Below are 22,031 nucleotides of genomic sequence, written 5' to 3' on the forward strand. Positions count from 1 at the left end.
TTGTCTCATCTGACACAGAAATAGAGTGCCTGGCTGCACTCACACGGCCAGATACCTTGTTCCCATGTCAGATGTTTGGCTTCTCAGTAGGCGTCATGGTGCACAAAGGTAAGGACCACATAGGGACTGTTTAAACAGCTGGGATTTGCTACAGAATTTCCAAGAAACTACATGGCAAACTGAGGTTCGAATTGACCCGTGGCTGTTTACTGCATGATCAGGCCAGATCCATCAAATCTGTGTCAGGTTTGCCAGAATCAGTCAAATCTTGGCCTCGGGGTATTGTCATCCAAACAGGAGGATGTGAAGCTGGGGAGAACACAGGCTTTTTTGTTTGTGTGAACAGCCTCTATGTTCAGATTCTTTTGTGGACTTCACCACATGAGTCCTTTTATGCAAGATAAAATAAATTGAATAATAAAAATAAATACATATAGATATTTCTTTCCACCAAAAGAAAAATGAATATAAAATGAAAGCTATAGAAAAACCTGATGTGAAAGAAATAAAGATCCAATGGTATTTGTACAAGCAACTTTTTGAGCTATTTAAAATTAATACAAAAATGCATGGTTTTCACTTTGCCAGATCAGATCTTGATTTGAATACAATTGATTTGAACACAATTACTTTTGAATGGTGATCATTTAATAACCAAAATGTATAAAATGCTCTTTAAAAAGTAGATGATATTTGTTAGGAGACTTGATTAAGAATATGAATATATGTGTTATGGTGTTAGTGTGATGTATGTTATGAGTAAATGTTTTATTATGGTTTGTTTTGTTTTCTTGCAATTAATAAAGTGTAAACAAAACAAAATAAAATGCTCTTAAAAACTGGAATGGAAGATGAATAAGAGTGCATGGTAAAAAGGTCACAAAATATTGGTCATAACATACAAATGGGCCAATGAAAAAATATGTGGAAAAAAGGTCTGAAATGTATGTTCTGATTTAAAGAATTTTTTTACAATATGATGTATCTGTTAGTGTGGTTGCACAGTCAGCATCTGACACCAGACTCTCCACCTTTGGAGATACAGGCAGCTGCTTGCAAGCTGGAGAAACACCTCTCCCCTTCAGTGTCAGAGAGGAGACACTGCAGACAGATGTCTCACTAAGAGACTTTTATTCTTCAGAAGTTCCACTATATACAATGCTATCATACAACTCCAACACTGTCCATCATCCACCATACAACAACCCACTGCAACCCACACTGTGACTTGAGGCACACCCCTTTTATAGCCAGGGCTCCATGTGGCCTTTTGGCCCTGCCTCTTCCTCCTGTGTCACAATGATCTCTGTCCCCTGTCCAGGGTGACTTTGCACTTTTGCAGCCCTTTACAGCACTTGGTGACCATCATCTGTGATGTCACTTCCCATGACTCAGCACTGGTGGAAAATGCCTTGTCATCATGGATGACAGTGACCCTTTGCTGTCCTGTCACTATTTAATACCACATTGTGCATTTTCTCAGGACTCTATATCCCAACAGTATCATCAGTATTTAACACCAAAAATGATTTCTAAGATGTATAAAAGTACTTCTAATTTATGCTGAAAATGCCAGAAGAAAGGACTTACTATTACATGTGGTAGACTTACGAAACAGAAAAAAGGGACATAAATACATAAAGCAATTGATGATACAGTGCGTCCTCGCCTTACGCGGAGGGATCCGTTCCGGATCCCTCCGCGTAAGGCGAATTCCGCCTATGCTCGAGCCCCATTGGAAACAATGGGGCTCGTGCGCGGCGGCACAGAGCGCAGCGGGCGTGCACGCCCATTCAATTGAATGGGACGCGCCGCCCCTTCCGCCCCGCGCATGCGCTGCGGCTTGAGCGCATATGCTCAAGGCCGTGTATGGCGTGCCCGCGTATGGCACGGGTGCACTGTATATTACATTTTATATTCCATTGAGACCTGATTTTTTCTTACAAATGGAAAAGAAGAATGGCAAAGATTCATCATATATGATAACTGTAGTAGAGATTACTACAGTTGGAAGTACACTTGTCCCTCTGCATCTGCGACTTTGAATTTTGCGTAGTCATGGATTTTATTAATAAATTCTCTCTAGGAATATCTAGGTCCTCCAGCGCTACCCTATGCTCAACTTTAACCAAAAGTCGCACTGAAGAACCTAGTGATTTCCACAGAGAACACTCCACTAGGCATTTGTAGATCCTCCAGCACAATTCTATGGTCAGTATCTGGCAGATGTTGGCCACAGAGTTGAACTGGAGGACCTAGAGATTCCTAGAGAGATGTTCTCTCAGATAAAAACATAGTGTTTTTGTTATTCATGGTTTTTCCACATTCACAGGGGTCCTGTGCCCCTAACCCAGCAAATGTGGAGGGACGAGTGTACTGAGTTGTTCCCTCTCAAGAAGAATGGCTTATAAAACTCAATGAAGTTGCAGAGATAGATAAATTAACTAATCTCATAACAGAGGGAACAACAGAGTCATTTTAAGACAACTGGAGTTCTGTAATTGATTATTGGGAGATTGGTATATATTGGTATATACAGTGCGCCTGTGGCCTATACGGGCATTTTTTACACGGCTTTCAGCTTAAGTAATAATGGTGCATACGTCTGCACCATGCACTAGCCCCATTATTTTCAATGGGGCTCGAGCATACACACTATTTGCCTCACGCGGGGAGGGGGGTCCAGAACGGATCCCCCACGTAAGGCAAGGGCACACTGTATGTGTATATACACACACACACACACACACACACACACACACACACACGGATTTGCAAAACAATTTAGATAATATTTTTAAGTTGCATGTCATTTCTTAATAATAAATATTAAGATTAGAAATGTAATTAATTTTTAAATATTTACTGTATGTATTAGATATTGGGGAAGTAGAATTAAAAGTTAGTTTGATACTATAAACTGGTAAATTGGAGTCATTTGTTAATCCCTGTCTTTATAGGTTAGTACAGAAGTGTGTGTATGCAATGTTTGTAGTATTTGCGGTGTTATAACTCTGCATTATTATATTAGTGGAATATTTGTGTTCTAATAAAAATATTTTTAAAAAGGTTTGATTTTTGGAATTAGAAAAAAATTCTGGACATGTATGGTTTAATCCATGGATGCAGAATCCACAGATATGGAAAACCAACTATGTAATTAGATAAGATTTAACATGCTTGGGAGAACAAATGCACATTACCTCTTCTAGAATAAATGAATAATGGGATTGTTAACACAGGCTGAAAGGCCTGGGTTCCCCCAGCCTACAATGCAAGTCCAAATGCCCAGGGTAGGACAGAAGCTTATCCTGCCTTTTCAGATATGGATCCGGCCTGACCCTGGGATAATTTATCCCTGGTTTTCCACAATTTCTAAGAAACTCCACAGCAAAACTGGGTTGTGCACACATGGCCCCCTGCCACACACTCCTTACCTTGCTGGCCACCCCCCCCCCATTAAAGAAACCTCCACTGTCATGTTTGATAGAGAAACTGGGTGCCTGGCCAATGGGTGCAGCCAGGCACCCCGTTTCCATGACAGATGTAGTGGGGGAGGGGCGACTTCTTCAACTTGACAGGTGTCAAGGTAAGGAATATATGCCTGTCCTGGTTCTGAGTTGGTGCAGGGATGGATATGTGAACACCCACCTGTCCCCAAGCTGATCCAGAGACCAAACCAGGTGATCACTGGGGCCAGTAATTCAGGGGCTTGGCCAGTGCTTTCCTGGCCCATCTGCTCAGGCCATGTGGCTTAGAAAGCAGCTTCATTAATTTCCTCATCTAATACAAGAGGCAACAAGTCCTAAGTAGTTGAGAGGCAGTATCTTCAAAATAATGTTTATTGGCAGTCTAAAGAAGGTCTGGCTTGTCACTGTTTCACACATTCCTTTGTTACGCATTATTAAAAAGAACAACAAAACTTCTACTGTAAATAAATAAATAACTCAACATTGGGTTGCTATTTATTGCAAAGTCATGTCACACCTTTTAGCTGGCTCAGGTTTGCAGCGATTTTCTACCAATGTAAGGGGAAAAAATCTCTAATCTAAAAGACAGGTAACTCAGATAGATAGCATTTCTAGTTAAGAAACAGATATTGGAAGATGACAGAGCAAAAGAAGAGTAATAGATAAATATAGGTGTAGCCTTTAGAATGTTATTTGCAAGTCTCTGTTGGCACCTATAGGGGAAAAGAGGAGCAACAGCAAATTTCCTTTTATGGAATGCAACAAAACCACTAGGTTAGCCGAGTTCCTCTGACTGCATGTAAACTTCAGCTTTCTGCATTATTCAGTAGAAAGTACTAAGTCTGGTTCTGTTCAACAACTTCATTAAATTCTTGATGAACGAAGGAAAAAGAAACAGGAAAAATAATGGTTGTTACTTACCATGAGAGCTTGGTTTTCTGTAGTGGTGGGAGGACATCCTCCAAAGTAGGAAACCAGACTAACAGAATTTGCCTGAGGCTCCTGTTAGTATGGGAGGACAATTTCTGCAAGACCATTCTGGTCAAACAGTCTTATAAACCACCTTCTCGTGAGAATGAAAAAACTGCCGATCAATAGCAAAGCCAAGAAGAAACAGAGTAAAAGCTAAACATATTCCAGAGAACTCGAATTTCCAGAGAAATACTTTGATCTCTGGCAGCAAGTGTGCATTGCAGCAGGTGTAGGAGGTCCTCTCATTACTACAGAAAACCATTGTTTAATGTACTTTCCATGCTACTTACCAATGGTTATTTTGCATGTCATGTGGAAGGACATCCTTCTGACTGATGTGCCAGAATTGCTGTGTTATCTGCCCCGTGACAGCAGAAAATCACAAAGAATTCCCCAACTGGATACTGGCACTAATCATCTGGGTTTCCTGTAATAGTTAACCTAAGAGGAGAGTCCAAAAGGACCATTGTTTCAGGAAGCCGTTCACTAAGGTGTGTATGTGTGAGTAGGATTTGTGGCACTGGTGTACAATGTTCTTGTGCTGGGGAAGAAGTAACCATTTTAAAGCCTGTTATGATATCTGCCCCATACTGCTTGGCACATAATGTCCAAGGGGGAGATCAATAAACCTTGGAGATGTTCCAGGAACATTATGCCAACACGGCTGTTTTGAAGATTTTTTTGATGTTCAACCCAACCTTTTCCCTTCTCTTGCACTGTTTGTTCCATGCCTACATTTTGGATGGCTGTAGAAATTCCTCGACTTCAAAAAAGTGCTGGTTGAGCAGGGCTTCGACCTGGGATGCATCTGGGCAGTGGCATCCTTACAGAATAAAGTATGAAGTACTCTAGATGCTTTGGGTGCTTTTTATATTCATATAATTTATTGAGTAGAACCTTTTCTGACCTTTTTGCTGTCCTGGCCACTCCCAAGCCATTTCTCACTGGCAACCAACATTTTCACTTAGGTGGAATACTCTTAATATAACCAAATCATCAATAATGGTGTGTATGTGTGAATCCATACAGTCTTCAACATTTTTGTTTTCCTGTGTTACCAATGCCTCAAAGATGTGTGTGTGTGTGTGTGAGAGAGAGAGAGAGAGAGAGAGATTGAGAGAGAGAGAGAGACCTAGTTTATTCTGCTAGGTCCTTCTTCCATCAGAGCAATCTGTGCTTAAGCACCAGAATTCACAACTGTTTAAATAAGGCAGACAAAACAGTTACATGAAACATATTATTGCTACAATTTCCAATCACTGTGTCCACCACAGAGGCAAGACCCAGCAACATCGGGGACTGCCTGAAGGAAGAGGCCCCTCCCTCCTCAACTGTCATCTTGGCCTCAGAGGGAGCGATCAGGCAGAACCAGCAACATCAGGGACTGCATGAAGGACGAGACTTCTCCCTCCTTTAACTGTCACCTTGTATTTTGTATTGTATTACAATTTTTACTGTACACCACTGTGATCATCATCATCATTATTATTATTATTATTATTATTATTATTATTATTAAGACCTGCCTCTTCTCTTGGTATCAACCATGACAGGATCAATCAGTTCTGAAGCTGCTTCTTCCACCATCCAAGGAAAGCTGGCTATTTCCAGAAATAACCCAGAGTTTGATCACCTATAGACTCAGGTCTTCTAGGAATAGACATCTTTGAAGATGACAGAATATGGGGGCAGGGGAGGAGGAGGAAAGGCATGATAGCCACCATTTCATCATGGAGTCAGAAGTGCATGTGGAGACCATCTGGTCACAGCATCAATGCTAGCTTTAATAAAGAATGATAAGACTTGGAATTCTAGTTTGACATTGCTTCATTGTTACTGAACTGAAGAAAGGGTAACCAGTGTCCTTCCTTTCACTACCTTATAACTTTTAAGCCTCAAATTTCTTGAGAAAAAGAGCTTCTAATGAAAGTTCTGCATTTGTGAGCAAAAAATTCAGGGTGGATTTCCACCCCCGTTCCAATGTGACAACCAGAATCTGGGTTTTGCTAGATAATTATATAGGTAATGGTACACTGGTGAAAAAGTGCTATTTTTTATATCTCACCCAGGACCCTATAAATGCTGTTAGTTTCTCAACTATTGTCTGGCCTAGTTTTTGAACTACTTGGTCCAGCTAATTGCAAAAATACTTATTACAAACACAGAAAACTGGTCACCTAGGAGTCTTTAACTGAATGTTGTTAAGTATAGCCACCTGCTGAGGTAGCTTGTAAAGCGATTTTGTACCTCTATGAAGTACTACTGACTACTAATACTGTACCTCTATGAGGTAATACTGACTACTACAGTGCGCCCGCTCCATACGTGGGCACACCATACACGACTTTCTGTTCACGTGGAAGCTGTGTTGCCATGAAATGAATGACGCACATGCACATCGCGCACGCATGCCACGAGCCCCATTATACTGAATGTGACTCGCGCTTACGCGGGATTTGCCTTACACGGGGTGGTGGTGAGCAGAACAGATCCTCCGTGTAAGGCAAGGCTCTACTGTACTCTGAAGATGAGGATTCAAATCCCAACTCAGCCATGGAAGCCCACCTTGGGCAAGTTACTCCTCTCAGCCTCAAAAGAAGGCAAAGGGAAACCATCTTGGAAACAATCTTACCAAGAAAACCCCATGATAGGGTGCCTTAAGTCAGAAACTGCTTCAAGGCACACAACAACAACAAATGTTAAGATACTATCTACTGTGAAAATACTGTCAAAATGTTAGCATGGATAGTGGTTATTGTAGTCCCCAAAAGTAACTTTCTCAAGTTATGCTTGAACATTATGTGTTTGATTCCCCTCCCTCCCCGTTTCCCCAGTCATTCCTGTAAAAGTACAGAATTAAAACTTTAATAACAAAATCAATGATTCTTTTACAGAGAAGTAAAAGAAACACCACATGGCAACAGGTACCTCACCATGGCTAAGGAAAAACTGTAGTGCATAGAGTCCTAGAAGACTGACGCAAACTAGACATTTTTACTACTCTAAAAGCATACCTAAGGATGCTCAAACTGAGCATTGGATTTAATTTGGCAACTCCTTTTTGGTCTTTAATATTAGAATGTCAGCATGCTGTTGGTACTTGATAGGCACAGTTCTTGTTTTAAACACACAGATTTGCTCTTGTTTTTACTCATTCAGTCCTGGAATCTGAACCATCCATGTTGCCAATTCTCCACCAGCAAATAAATGAATTTCCTGGTTTGGACAATCATCCCCCCCCCCCCCGCCCCCCGGCTCTGCTTCACTTGAGTTTTAAATGGCTAAATATGCTTTTTTCATAAGATCTATAAATTCAACTATGCTTTGCATACCATATTGTCTAATTATTTCTAACTTTTGTCTATTATATGTTCAGCTCCTTTAGAAGATAACAGCTTGTCTGAGCTGTAGAAGAGAACAAAGTGAATAAAGATAACGTGATACACACAAGGATTGCTATTCTATTCTTCTTTTACTGATTGAATGATTTCTGGTAGGGTTTTCCTGAATTTTTTTACTCAAATATTTGCCTTTTATAATATTAAATGTTCTTCTTTATAAATTGCCTCATTTTTATGCACACAGAGCTCTTGAACAAGAATATTTTTACTGAATATCTAATGCATGGGAATGTGCTTAATAACAAAGCAAATACAATGAAATTCACAAGGGCCCACAAGTGTGTTTTCAACCTGCAGTTACATTTTCATACTGTAAATCCTAGTTTTATAACTAAATTACATCCACACATATGCTGTTGCCATCCAAAGAGATATGGAGAAACACTTTAGAATTGATTCTTAAATCTTAAATACTATCAAGATTTTGTGTTGCCAAAAGGAGAAACAGGCTTACTACATACAGCTGAAATGTAATTACCCATTAGTATTCAGATTCTACAGCTACTATTTGGAAAGGATCCCCTCCCTCAGTAACAAGATTGCTTTCAAAAACATATTCTCAGTAGCCTACAGTGTCAATTGTCACTTTATGATCTCTCCTCTAAGTACTTCGTTCCCAAATGTCTTCTTGGCAACATTTATATTCTGTAGAATCTGAATAAATTATGTTTAGCTTTCTACCACAATCTTTGACACTTCGATTGCGGCCTTCAAACTTGTCAACCAAACAGAAGCCTTAGACATACTTGTGGTGTGTGAACTGCCACAACTCTTTGAAGATTTAGGTCTGCAGAGTGGAGGTATAAGAAATAATACACAGCAGTAATGTTGAATGGATCTTGTGAAACTGTTTAGTTGTAATAGCACAAACAGTGACTTGCACTGTCACAGCAAAACAACATCCAATACTTAGATAATTTTGCCTTGCTAAAATGAATGTCAGGGTGCTACCTACTGAGGTGCCATTACAGGGATAGGTAATGGACTTGTAATGATACAGAAGGAAGGCATGGCTAACAGCTTCATAGCAACAGGTGTGCAGCCCTATTGGTCGGAGACTCTTGATATCTCCCGGGTACTATGAAAGAAGTAATCCAAACAATGAGAAAAATATGCTAGCTTTTTTGCCCAAGTATATAGTGGAAAATGTCATAGACTTGGAACAATTACTTAGGAAATTCAAAGAAGAAAGTACAAAAGTAGGCTTAATGTTGAACATAAAGAAAACAAAAATAATGATCACAGAGGATCTAGATAAATTCAACCTAGATAATGAGGAAATCGAAATAGTTTTAAAAAAATTCCATTTCTAGAGTTAAACATTGATTGGAATGAAGACTGCAGGCAAGAAATAAGATAGAGAAGATACGACTCATTAGAAAATATACTAACACTAGGAAAGGTAGAGGAAAGCAGAAAGAGAGGAAGACTGCATGTCAGATGAGTAGAGAAGCCCTGAGCCTGAGCCTGCAGGACCTAAGCAGAGCAGCGGAGGATAGGGGAACTTGGAGATATCTCATCCACAATGTCACCATGAGCTGTGGCTGACTTGAAGGCATGGAAATCTCTGAAAACTCTTGTGCACAGCTGCTTCTTTTTTAAGAATCTGTGCCTGGTTAATTAATGTCAAAATGTATTTATGCCAGAAACACCTGATTTACATATAAATGTACAATAGACAGGTCAAGTATTTTAGATGCACAAACATTGTTAACATACACTTTCTGAAGGTTTTTCCTAGGCTTTATTTTTTAAGTATTCTATATGCACTAAACACATATAGCATTTCTTTATATATAATTAAAATCTACCACATACCATTTATAATTTCTTTTGTAAAATCATTACAGCATAAAGCCAAAATGGAACATTAATCTAGTAACAGATGATCATTTCAATGAGGAAATGTAAAACGGATGAAGATAAATGGCTATTATTGCTAGAAGATTATCACTTTAAAGTCCAGACATGGAGTGAGAACAGCTTACACTGACAAGAATGTGCCTGTGATCCCATATTCTCACACCTACTTCCAACATTCATACAGCTTTGTAAAAAAGCAACACAAAATTGTATTAAAAGTGAACTAGTAAGGCAGACAATCTTACAGAACAGGTGACTTAAATTAATGCAAAATTAATACTAATAGCTTGAATCTAAAGAGTGCCTTGTACAGGCAAAAAATACTTCTATTTCTTTTTTCTTTTCTTTTTTGCCAAAGGAGGCACTCCTTAATTTTCACCTGTGTGTCCCATATCTTGTGTAGCTTTCTGTGCTAAATTTCATTCTGGTGTGAGCCACTATGGCAACTCTTAGAAGCAGAACTTTGAAGATCCACTGGGCTGTAGTGGCTATCAGTAAAATCAGATACCTGCCTGAAGAAGAGATAGGAAGGGTAGTGGGAACAGAGCAAGAGGCAACGAAGGAGAGCAGGTGGGCAAAGGAAGAGGCAGGGAAGGTTAGCAGGCACAGAAAAAAACACAGCGAGGGAAGGGCAAAGGAAAAGGCAGGGACAGTGAGTGAACTGCCTGGGACCATGGAAGCACCCCTCATCTCCCCTTGCCATCCTCAAGAGAATCCGGCTGAGGAAATGGGTGCTATGGATATTCAGTTTTCCCACTTTCTCAGGATGGAAAGGCTTTTCCACTTTTTGCATGGTCGTGTGCCCTGAATCTCAATGAATGTGGAGGGCCAACTGTATTCTGTCCTTCAGATAAATCATGGTGATAATTTACAGCCATTCTTCAATTTCCAGTCTTAGAACAATATACCTGAACATATTGTGGTTGTTCAACTCCCGATATTTGTTCAAGGTACTGAAGTACGAGGCCCACTTCAGTTGCTTCTTAGGATGGCAAAGGAACTGAAATAGCTTTGGAAGTTTTCAGAAATTAATTCTTCTCAACACATTTGCAGCAATCAGCAGCTCCTTCTGTATTGCCCATGTGATTTACTGTATATACGCAACTATAAATCGACCTCATATATATGTCGAGGGCAGGTTTTGTGGCCAAATTATGGATTTTGATATGACTCATGGATAACTCAAGTGTAAAACTTAGGCACATATAATGAAGGATGTAAGAGATGAAGTAAAGGAAAACAATTCCAAAGAACTTAAACAATTCCAGCAGGCATAACTATTAGTGCATATACTAAAGGCTGGATGGATGAGAGAGTAGAAGGGGGTCAGTGCTTCAAGGGCAAATTAAACTCTTGCCTTTCACCTATATATATGCATTAAAATACAGTACTTACATTGACCCGTGGATAAGTCGAATCAGGTTTTTTGGGTCGATTTTTAAACCTAAATTTCTAGACTTATACATGAGTATATACAGTAGTTAGCTGAGGACCTGCCTTTCAGTACTTCTGTTCCTACTTCAAGAGATGGTTCCTAAGCATGTTATTGGGCATCCCCAGAATTTTTCATAAAACGCTGCAAGGTTCCACTATGTCACTATTATCACTTGAGTTTCTTTATGGGTTTTCTCAAGGAGATTTTCATATTCATTTGATCTGGAAGCAGCAGCATTGGTTCTGAACTAATGTCCAGAGGCAAAAACAAGCTGCAGTGCAGTTAGCAAACTTGAAACAGATGAAGCTCAAAAGAGGAAGGTGAATCTTGATTCAGATCCTGATGAGGTGAGGTCACCTAGTCTACATGGGTTACACACCTTGAAAGATCTGGTATATAATGTGTAAACAGCACTTGATCTATTCATATTTTTGTATACACATTATTTTCAGAAGCAAAAAAGATACCTTGCATCGTCTTAAACAGATACATTCCCTTCTGGAGAGGGGTAAGGGACTTGCTACTATCTACAGATGGATGGTGGAGAAATTAGTCAAGAGGTGAGGCTGATTGCTGGTCTGCTCTTGGTGGAGTCTGGCTGGAATAGTATCATTCTTTTGGGCTCTAAATATGATGAAATTCTATACATATGTCTGCTCACAAACTATCTATTTTTTCATACAAGTGCCAATGCCAAAATAATTAAGTTAGCTTTAGATTCTGTATCAAGAATCTTAACCACCCATCCACCCAAAAAATGAATGACAAATTAATTAACAGTAATCACCTCCATTTCCTACTTGAAATGCATAAAGTGGGAAAGAGGAGACTTTTGCTGGCTACCATATACAAACTGCACATTTGAAGATGTACCTCTCCTTTTCCATGGGTATTCCCTACTGGGAATAATTTTACTGGATCATGGCCTAGTTTATTAACAAAAATGTTAGGCAGAGGATTATTTAATATGTCAACAGCTCTATAATCTTTCATTAAAATGCTTAAGATGTTTAGAGGAAAGGAAGATGGAATATAGCATATAGGTAAGTTTTTCAAAATATGGATTTGGCTTAACAGCCTGATACATCTTGAAGCTTTGTCTCATATTATGAAGTATGGATCAGTTCCCCCGTTACCGCTGAGTGTAGCTGTCACAAGTTGAAAGATAAGATGGCAAATGTAGTTGCATACATTTTGCTTTACAATTTGGCTTACAAATCTAACAGATAGAAGGTTAAATACTTAGACATTTATACTGCCCCAGTATTTCTACATTTTTTCACCTTTGCAAACATGTGACAGATTTTTTTAAAAAATGTGTCTGATAAGAATAAAGTATTACATTGCTAACTTGCACATGTCCTCCATTAATTTTAGCTGCATTAATCTGCTTACTAATGTCAAATCTTTTCTGTAAGGCAAGTGATGGCTTTGAAATTTTGCATCACTATATTGCATTCTAAATACTGAAGTGGACCTGTGGGAAGTCCTTTTATTCAGAGATTAACACAAAAAATATATTTTATAGATAACGTCTAGAAAATGTTTCTTCATCAATGAAGGCTTTTGCAGATTAAGAAATTCTCTGCCTAACACAATGATTCACCTGTTCCCATGCCAACCTGTCTACACTTGGGGATGCCTATCTCTGAACACCTCCTTCTTTAGAGACAAAAATGGTTAGTTTTAATTATTGAATTTGAATCACTTTTTGATTATGGGTAGCATCTCAGGCTTGATTTGCTCTAGAAACCATTTACTGGGCCTTTTAGCAATCCAAAGTATCCACAGACCTCTTCTCTGGTCAATATGAACTTTAATATTCTATGATATATAATTTATACTTCAGGACCTTGTTTAGTTCCTGCATAACTTCCCTTTCAAGTCCTAGTCTTCTGATTTCTTGACTGCAGTTTCCTTCTGATTAATGACTAGGCCAAGATATGGAAAATCCTGAACTATTTAAATGTCTTCATTGCCTGTTTTGAAGTTCTGTAAATCATCTATGGACATTATTTTTATTTTTTCAGTGTTCAACTGTAATCCTGTCTTTACACTTTCTTCCTTGACTTTCTTCAGTAATCATTCCAAGCCTTTGCTATTTTTCACTAGTTGTACGGTGTTGGATTCTAGGTTTGTTTTTAGACTCCCTCTAAGAGTTTTTAAAGAGTATTTTAATGTGTTTAAAATGGTTTTATCTTTATATTGTTTTAATTGTTTTTTATTTGTTTCCCACTTTGGGAGACTATCTGGGCTGGGAGGCATTAGAGAAATACTTTAAATAAAATAAAATAAAAAGTTGTCTGAGGTATTAGACACAGCTAACTGAGGGAGAAGGGGAAGAATAAGTAACTATTTAGCAAACATATGCCAGTGAGGAAGAGAAACCAGAGGAATGTTCATATCACTATACATTTGTCCCTCTACATTTGAAGCTTTGACGTTTGTGGCTCTGATTATTCAGAGATTTTATTAATATATTCTCTCTAAGAATATCTAGGTCCTCCAGTGAAACTCTGTGGTCAACATCTGTAGGTATTGACCACAGACTTGCACTGGAGGACCTAGAGATTCCTAGAGTGGTGTTCTCTCAGGTAAAAACATAGTGTTTTTGTTATTTCATGGTTTTTCCACATTCACAGGGGTCCTGTGCCCATAACCCCAGCGAATGTGGAGGAAAGAGTGTATATGATTACTATACATATATAATTATTATATATTATTATAGGTTAATACATATTATTACTGGGGTATATATTATTACCAAGAAGGAGCACAAGGACAGCTGTATGCAAACAAATAGAGAAATAAAAAAGAAGGGGTATGGGCTGCTCCAACAATGTTTTAACCTAGTTTTAATTTTTTGATTGTTTAATTGTGTTTTAACTTTTGATAACTTGTGTAATTTTTACAATGGTTTGCAAAATTCATTGTAAACTTCTTTGAATCCTAATCTGGGGAAAAGGCAGAATATAACAACAACAACAACAACAACCACAAGAATTTGAAATAACTGTATTTTTGCAGTAGATCTCAGATGTATATGGATTTTTATTTAAAAACTGAGTACTTTTTCAAAGCTGATGATTTTCTTATAATGTTACCAATACTACTGGCTGTGTTCAGACACTACTACTGCTAAATGGGAACCGGTGGGTAAGAAGCACTGCTATGAAACTTTGGAAATTTTGTACAGTGACACTACTTTTGATGCCAGCTATGGTTATGATAACAAACAATTAATCTCCAAATTTCACAGCAGTTTTTTATATCTGAATCAGTGATGTGGGTTTTCTGGCAGAAGTATGACCATTTTCCAGTGGTGTAAATAATGTTATCTGATTTAGCACATTTGGATTAAATATTATATTAAAGCACATTCAAAGCTTTATGTGGAAATTATTTTACTAGAACTCTTGTAATAACATAAAGAGAACAACATATAGTCATCCCTCCATATGCATGGATTCTGCACCCACAAATTCAACCATCCATAGCTTGAAAATATTTACCCCCCCCCCCCAAAAAAAGAAAGCAAACCTTGGTCTTGCCATTTTAGATCAGTGACACCATTTTATGACACCACTGAATATAATGAGACTTGTGCATCCATGGATTTTGGTATCCACAGTGTTATCTAAGGTGTGTGGGACTTATAGAGCCTCCACTGACAGCTGCAATCTATTTTTAACTAATTTGGGGAATTAATGTAATTAATTTAGCACAGTAGTTAAATGCTGGTACTGTAGCCACTCACTCACAAGCCACAAGGTTGTGAGTTCAATACCTGCTAGAGGCTCCAGGGTTAACTCAGCCTGGCATCTTTCCGAGGTCACTAAAATGAATACCCAGCTTGTTGGGGCCAATTAGGTTACACATGCTTAAGGAGTATTTAAGTGCACTGGTAAGTGGTACAGAAATGTACTTGCTACTTGCTATTGCTATGTTTAGCTTGGCTTTGTTAGAGGAGCAACATTCGTAGGAACTAAGAATCAACAATATCAGTAATAACCAATCGATCCAGGCATGCTGAACTACATGAACTTTTACTAGGAGAAATATAAAAGAACACACATATTACAGTAACTCACTCTCTCACACAGTGTACAGAGCTAACCAAATATACAAAAGTGAAAGGGGATAGCGACGTCTGAGGGTTGGATAAGGGATTATATCTACCAATTCCAAACAGATGGTCCACGGAAAGCAGAGGCGGCCTAAATCACAAGGCCTGAGTATGCAGGTTTAGGGAACAGACAAAAAAAATAGTGATTCAAACTGAAGCCTGACGGCATCACTGCACAAGCGGGGTAGGGAGGAGCCCAACTGCAGCAAAAAGACTATGTTTTGGGATGCTATTTATACCTTTAAAGCCGGCGAGGCGGCGCAGCAGCAGCAGCAGCAGCAGCAGCGAGGGTGAGAGAGGCAGCGTCCTTGGGGCTAGGCAGGCCCCTGGAGTATCCCCCCTCCCACCTGGCAGCCCAGCAACAGCAACCAAGGTGAGGGCACCGCCCAGGGCCCTTTAAAAGAGGCCCAGGAACAGCGTCCTCGGCGAGGCGGCGCAGCAGCAGCAGCAGCAGCAGCAGCGAGGGTGAGAGAGGCAGCGTCCTTGGGGCTAGGCAGGCCCCTGGAGTATCCCCCCTCCCACCTGGCAGCCCAGCAACAGCAACCAAGGTGAGGGCACCGCCCAGGGCCCTTTAAAAGAGGCCCAGGAACAGCGTCCTCGGCGAGGCGGCGCAGCAGCAGCAGCAGCAGCAGCAGCGAGGGTGAGAGAGGCAGCGTCCTTGGGGCTAGGCAGGCCCCTGGAGTATCCCCCCTCCCACCTGGCAGCGAGTGTGTGGTGAAATTACTGATATGGGCAATAAAAAACGTTCTAGAACAAGCCCTGATACAAACAAGCAGAATAAAGCTTCCAAACAGCTTAAAATTGATGACTTACTTGTTAATGAGGAAACTGCGAGTACTCCATCTAAATTGGCAAATACAAACTTAGAATTTTCAATTCCAACTGCTAACAACTTTCTTGTGTTGGGGCAAGAAAATGAGCTTTTATCTGAACTTTTAGTATCTTCAGGGAATGAACCGGCTAATATTGGTGGAGGGGTGTCCCTGGAACTAAATGAGTCTGTATGGGAGAAATTGCCAGATACTGAGAAGGAACAACTCACAAAGCAAAACAAGTTAAATCCACCGGATTTTGTGACAAAACAATGCCTTTTAACAGCTCACACTGTCATTTCAATTTATGAGCGCTTAGGGAAAATTGTTAATCAGGTAGAGCTTCTCAAACACTCCTTTGAGACTTTTATGCAGAAGCAATTAGTGGCAAAAGAGAATTTAGATTATGTTAATAGAGAAATACCCTGTAAAGGGAGGACTTCCACTATCAATAACCCCAGAGGCAATCTATCAGCAACTTTTAAGGAGATGGGGGAAAGAAACCATGGTAGGACTTTACAGGTAAACCAAGTTATGTTGCAAATTGCCTACAACAATATAAACAACGGTAGATGGAGATCCAAGAGAATTATTAGATCCTCGCTGAGCCAACTTCTACAGGTGCCCTTCTACGACATTGATATCCTTGATGTGGAATGGCTTCCTAATACATCAACTTATAAACGAATCTTGTTATCTTTTGAACAATCTACAATTCCTCTCATGTTGCTGAAAATGAAACCTTTTTTATTCAAATTCCAAATAATCCCAGCACAGGTTTTTCGGGATCAAATTATATCTCCTCTGTTCCCTAATAAGTATGATAATGGGGGGCCTGCAGTTCAAAGTAATGCCCACCTGACAATTTCTAAAGGAATCCCTAAAGGGACCCCGAGTAAGACCACACCGAAGCCCAATTCAGTTAAAATCTCCAACAGCACGGCAGAGAGGCAACCCACAGAGAAACTGGCCACAGATTTAAGTGATTTAATAATTAATATAGAACAACATGACATCACATCCAGAGTGGACGACCTTAAAAATATGCTGCTTACTACAAAGGATTTGGCCATACCACTGTGGAACTCAATAACTACCGCTGAGGCCCACGATGTAGAGAGGGCTTTAGACATGAGTTCTATTGATGCTCTCTTATCAATGAATAAAAAGGATTTTACAACTATATTCCCAGTACAACCTTTGGAACCTAAGAGAGTTAATACTGTACCCTCCCCGCATGAAGCAACTAACAAACGAAAGGGTCCAGTTCAAACAGAACTCTTGAACATTGATAATGATATGGACTTTACATCAGCCTGACAACTAAGCTTATTAAGTTGGAATATCATGGGCTGGGGAAATAAGTTCCATGATGCAGATTTTGCAAATTACCTCCAAACTTTTAAAATTCTATGTTTACAAGAGACATGGGCCCTTGAAACTAATTTGCCATCTCTTTATGGATTTCAAGCATTTTCTGTCCCCGCAGCTAAAAGTTGTACAAGAGGCCGTGGTAGTGGTGGTCTTACAATATTTATATCGGTAGATTTGCAGGCAGAGATTCAACCAATAACTAGTGCTTTCCCACATTGTATACAGGTGCTAGGTATCAAGAGCAGGAATTTTGGTTTTTTAATCTGTATAAATGTTTATTTCCCCCCTAACTTAGCAAAGAACGTAGGTCCTAATAATATTTGGGATAGTTTATCTGAAACCATATTTTCCTTAGAGAGCCAATATCCCTCTACAAGGCTTTTACTTTGTGGAGATTTTAATGCTAGAATCGGAAATGACTCAAGGCAGGTGGAGAGTACTAACCAAAGATCAATTGCTTATACTGCACCAGTTCCTAGGGTTTCAAAGGATATAATTACCAACAAAGCGGGCTCTAAACTTATAGAAATTCTTTCTTTGCACGGCTTGCTGTGCCTTAATGGAACCCATTATGATCGGACATCGGGTCCATATACGTATGTTACCAACAGGGGAACAAGTACAATAGATTATATAATAGTATCTGCAAACCTGGTTCCTGATATTTGTAGATTTGAAGTTATTAGTCGTGTTGAAAGTGATCATTTCCCTTTGTCATTATTATTTAATACTGGGTCATTTCATCTCCCTGGTACTCCCTGGTCATCTCCCCAAAATTTAAATTTAAACTTAAATTTAAATGGAATTCATATTGGGGAACGGAGAATACGGTGGTCAATTAATCTGGGTAGTTCAGTCCATCAGATGCTGGAGAGTATTACTTTTAAATCCCTACAATCAGCTATTTTAAATTCCACTTCAGATATTCTACATACCTTCCAAACTATCATTCAAATGCTTAGGCCCAAGTTGGTGAGTAACAAACAATTTAATCCCAACACGGTAGCAACTAACAGATGGTTTGATTTTGAATGTCAAAGTGCTAGGAAAGCACTGATGAAGTGCTCTCGGCAGGCACTTAGAAATAACGACAATATCTCTCCTGAAATCTTAGCCTCTATGCGATCAGCCTATAAGGCACTTTTAAAACACAAAAAAGATGAATATATTAGAACGCAATGGAAACAACTAGCGCAAGCGGTTACAGAAAAAAATGAGAAACAGTTTTGGGATATAACTGCCTCTAACATGAATAAGATTAGACCGGTTATTATGGGGCATATTACACCACAACAGTGGTATAGCCACTTTAGTAAGCTCTATGGAGCTACAAATGCAGCGCATTACTCTCCTTTTGTTTTAAAAAATACCGATCTGCCTCAATGGCCTCCAGTTTCAGAATCCGAGATAAAAAAACTGATTGCAGCTCTGGCATTGAATAAAGCCCCAGGAGAAAATATGATGCCCCCAGAAATATACAAAAATTTTTCTGATTGGTGGGCTCCAATATTAGCTAAGGTATTTACCCAAATTAATAACACTGGGATAACTCCAGTAGGCTGGAAGCAGAGTGTAGTCGTCCCCATATATAAGAAGGGAGATAGGCAAGATCCTAATAACTATCGGCCTATAAGCCTGCTGGATGTGGATTCTAAGTTATACAGTAGATATTTATTAAACAGACTGGAGGATTGGGAATTTAATAACCAGATTATTTATCCTGAACAAGCTGGATTCAGGGAAGGCCAGAGCACTATTGACCACTGTTTGACTCTTTATTATTTAGCCCAGAAAGGAATCGAAGGCCCTACAAAACATCTATTTGTTGCCTTCATTGATCTAGCAGCAGCCTTTGACTCAATTGACAGAAACTTGTTATGGCTTAAACTGGCCAATACCAATATAGACAACCGCTTATTGTTTCTGATTAAGGAACTTTATACCAATACAACAACAAGGATTAGAGTTGGTACTTCTGGCTCATTAACTGATCCCATTCCCACAAATAAAGGAGTTAAACAAGGATGCCTTTTGGCACCAACACTTTTTAATTTATTTTTGAATAATATTATCCCAGTACTTTCTGGCCCAGAATTCTTCCCGCCTACACTTGGATCTAAAAAGATATCTATTTTGTTATATGCCGATGACATGGTTTTAATCTCACTTACACGTATAGGTTTGAGAAGGTTACTTTCCAAGTTAGAGGCTTTTTGTTCCAAGGAAAAGCTTGTTATTAACTACAAGAAAACAAAGGTAATGGTTTTTGGGAAAAGACACGCTGTTTTTCGTTGCTCTATTAATGGTCATCAGATTGAACAATGCAGAGAATTTAAGTATCTCGGCATTCACTTTACAGAAAATCTTTCTTGGAAGCCCCATATAGAAGCCAGTAGAGCAGTAGCTGTGAGATTAATTGGAGCAATCCTTAGATTCTATAATCAGGCAGGGGGCCACTTAGTAGCGCCTGCTGTTAAAATATTCCAGAGCAAAGTTATAACCCACATTCTTTATGGCGCGGCCGTATGGGGGTGGGATGATTCCCAACTGGCCAAACTGGAGGCCATCCAGAATATGTTTCTTAGGAAGTTACTCCTACTCCCACCTGGCACGCCTGCAGCCTTGGTTCGGGCGGAGGTTGGCCTTCCTTCTATTAGAGCTCGAATTCATTTTACTTTATTTAATTATTGGAGATCTGTAAAAGACTCTATGGTTAAGGTTTTTCCTAAGTTGTGCTTTCATTATATACCAAGCTGTAAAGTATGGAGCTCAAGATACCAGAGGCTGCTTGAAACATATCCTGCTTTAACTGAAAATCCTTCCAGTTGGAATACAAGAGAGAAACTTCGTGAATATATCTTTAACCAAGATATGCATCTGGATAGACTGACTATTAATAACTCGAAATTTTCTAAATGGTTTAGATTATATAAATTGGACCATCAAATGGCTGTTTATTTAGGGAATCTTACATTTTTAAAGCTTAGACAGGCTTTTACAGCTCTCCGCTTCCAAACAATGCCCTCAGCTATGATTGATGGTAGATATTCACATACACCTAAGGATTCCCGTTTATGTATTTGTGGAGCCCCAGAAATTGAGGATTTACCTCATTATTTGTTTTCTTGCTCACTATATACTGGTCCAAGAACTAAATTTATGGGATCTATTTTGTCCAATTTACAGTCTAATACCATTTCTGAAAAAATTTATTATCTTTTGTCTGATATCGATTCTAAGGTAACTTATAAGGTTTCACTATTTGCTTCAGCAGCAATTAAAATTCGGGCAAGGGTAATGGCAGACATCGCAGTTGATTGCCAGGGGGATGACCTTATCTAAACTTTGAAGCATTTTCCTTTTTCTTTTTTTTACTTCTCTTCTCAATGCTTTTAATGGTTGTTAGGTGGATGATTTTACCCAAACTTTGAAGTGTTTTTTTTCTTTTTTTTTTCTTTTTTTTTTCTTTTTTTTCTCTTTTCCCACTTTTTTTAATGTTGTTCTATTTGACTGATTGGAAGTATATTATGTATTATGTATTAAATCTGGATGTTATTTGAGGGGATATTTTATAATTCTAAATTGCTGTTATTGGTTTTATATTTTATATTTTATCATGCGAATGGCCTTTGGCTTAAGCATCAATAATAAAGATGAGACTTACCTTTAAAGCCAACGCCAATACACAGAGGTTCCATGGGAAACCAAAAGCTTGAGTACCATTCAACAGAACCTGAGAAGGTTTCCAAAGTGGAGAGTGTTTTGGACATTCAGGAAATGAGAGGGGTTGATTTTGATCAACGATGCTTCATGGCCTTTACAATAGCTAAACAAGATCTGGAGTCCCCAGGAATTAAATGGCAGGAATGGGTGATTAGGAATACATAAGAGATGAAAAGAGAATTTCAGTCTTGTTTCATGCTGCAGAACTCATATTTGGCTTTCTGTTTCTGTCAGAAATGCAGAGCAGGGGGTGGGGGTGGCATTGCTTTTCTAGCAGGCTCCTCCATCCTCAAACCATTCCACATGGCTGGGTCTACATGTCATGTCATTAGGAAAACTCATCAGCTCTTTTGGTTTTTCCTACCATCTGTATGCTTATGACACCCAGCTGTATCTTTCTGCCCCTGACCTTTCTCCAAGGCTTGAACAGCAAGTCTTGTCTTGCCTTACAGCTGTCTCGCAGTGGATGCGCCATCGGCGTTTGAAGCTCAACATGTCCAAGACGGAGCTTCTTGTCTTTCCTCCTAAGCCCACCCTTCAACACTCCTTTTCTGTCTCTGTGGACAACATTTCTATTCAACCAGTCCAGCAAGCCCGTAGTCTTGGTTTTATCTTTGACTCTTCTCTGTCATGTATCCCTCAGATCCAGAGCACAGCCAAGGCTTGTAGATTCTTTTTATACAACATTGCCAAAATCCGACCATATCTCTCTGCCTCTACTGCCAAGATCCTGGTCCATGCCCTAGTGATCTCACGACTTGATTACTGTAACGTCCTCCTGGCTGGGCTTCCTCTTTCTCACCTCCGTCCTTTAATCTCTGTCCAGCATTCAGCTTCACGCATTATCACTTCCAC

General features: G+C 39.3%; 2 protein-coding genes across 12 annotated transcripts in view; one reads left to right on the forward strand and one right to left on the reverse strand.

Annotated features, from left to right (window-relative positions):
- Positions 1-22,031, reverse strand: part of CEP112 (centrosomal protein 112) — a 402,980-nt gene that overhangs the window by 140,601 nt on the left and 240,348 nt on the right. The window lies entirely within an intron of this gene.
- LOC149322381 (uncharacterized) lies at positions 17,425-20,795 on the forward strand. Its single transcript, XM_089508117.1, has 2 exons — positions 17,425-17,964; positions 20,728-20,795. The coding sequence occupies exons 1-2, from the start codon at positions 17,427-17,429 to the stop codon at positions 20,793-20,795; spliced, it is 606 nt and encodes a 201-aa protein (XP_089364243.1). The 5' UTR covers positions 17,425-17,426.

The sequence above is a fragment of the Sceloporus occidentalis genome, unplaced genomic scaffold, assembly GCF_023333645.1.
Source record: "Sceloporus occidentalis isolate IW3139 unplaced genomic scaffold, rSceOcc1.0.p SCAF_1, whole genome shotgun sequence".
In the NCBI taxonomy this organism is placed as follows: domain Eukaryota; kingdom Metazoa; phylum Chordata; class Lepidosauria; order Squamata; family Phrynosomatidae; genus Sceloporus; species Sceloporus occidentalis.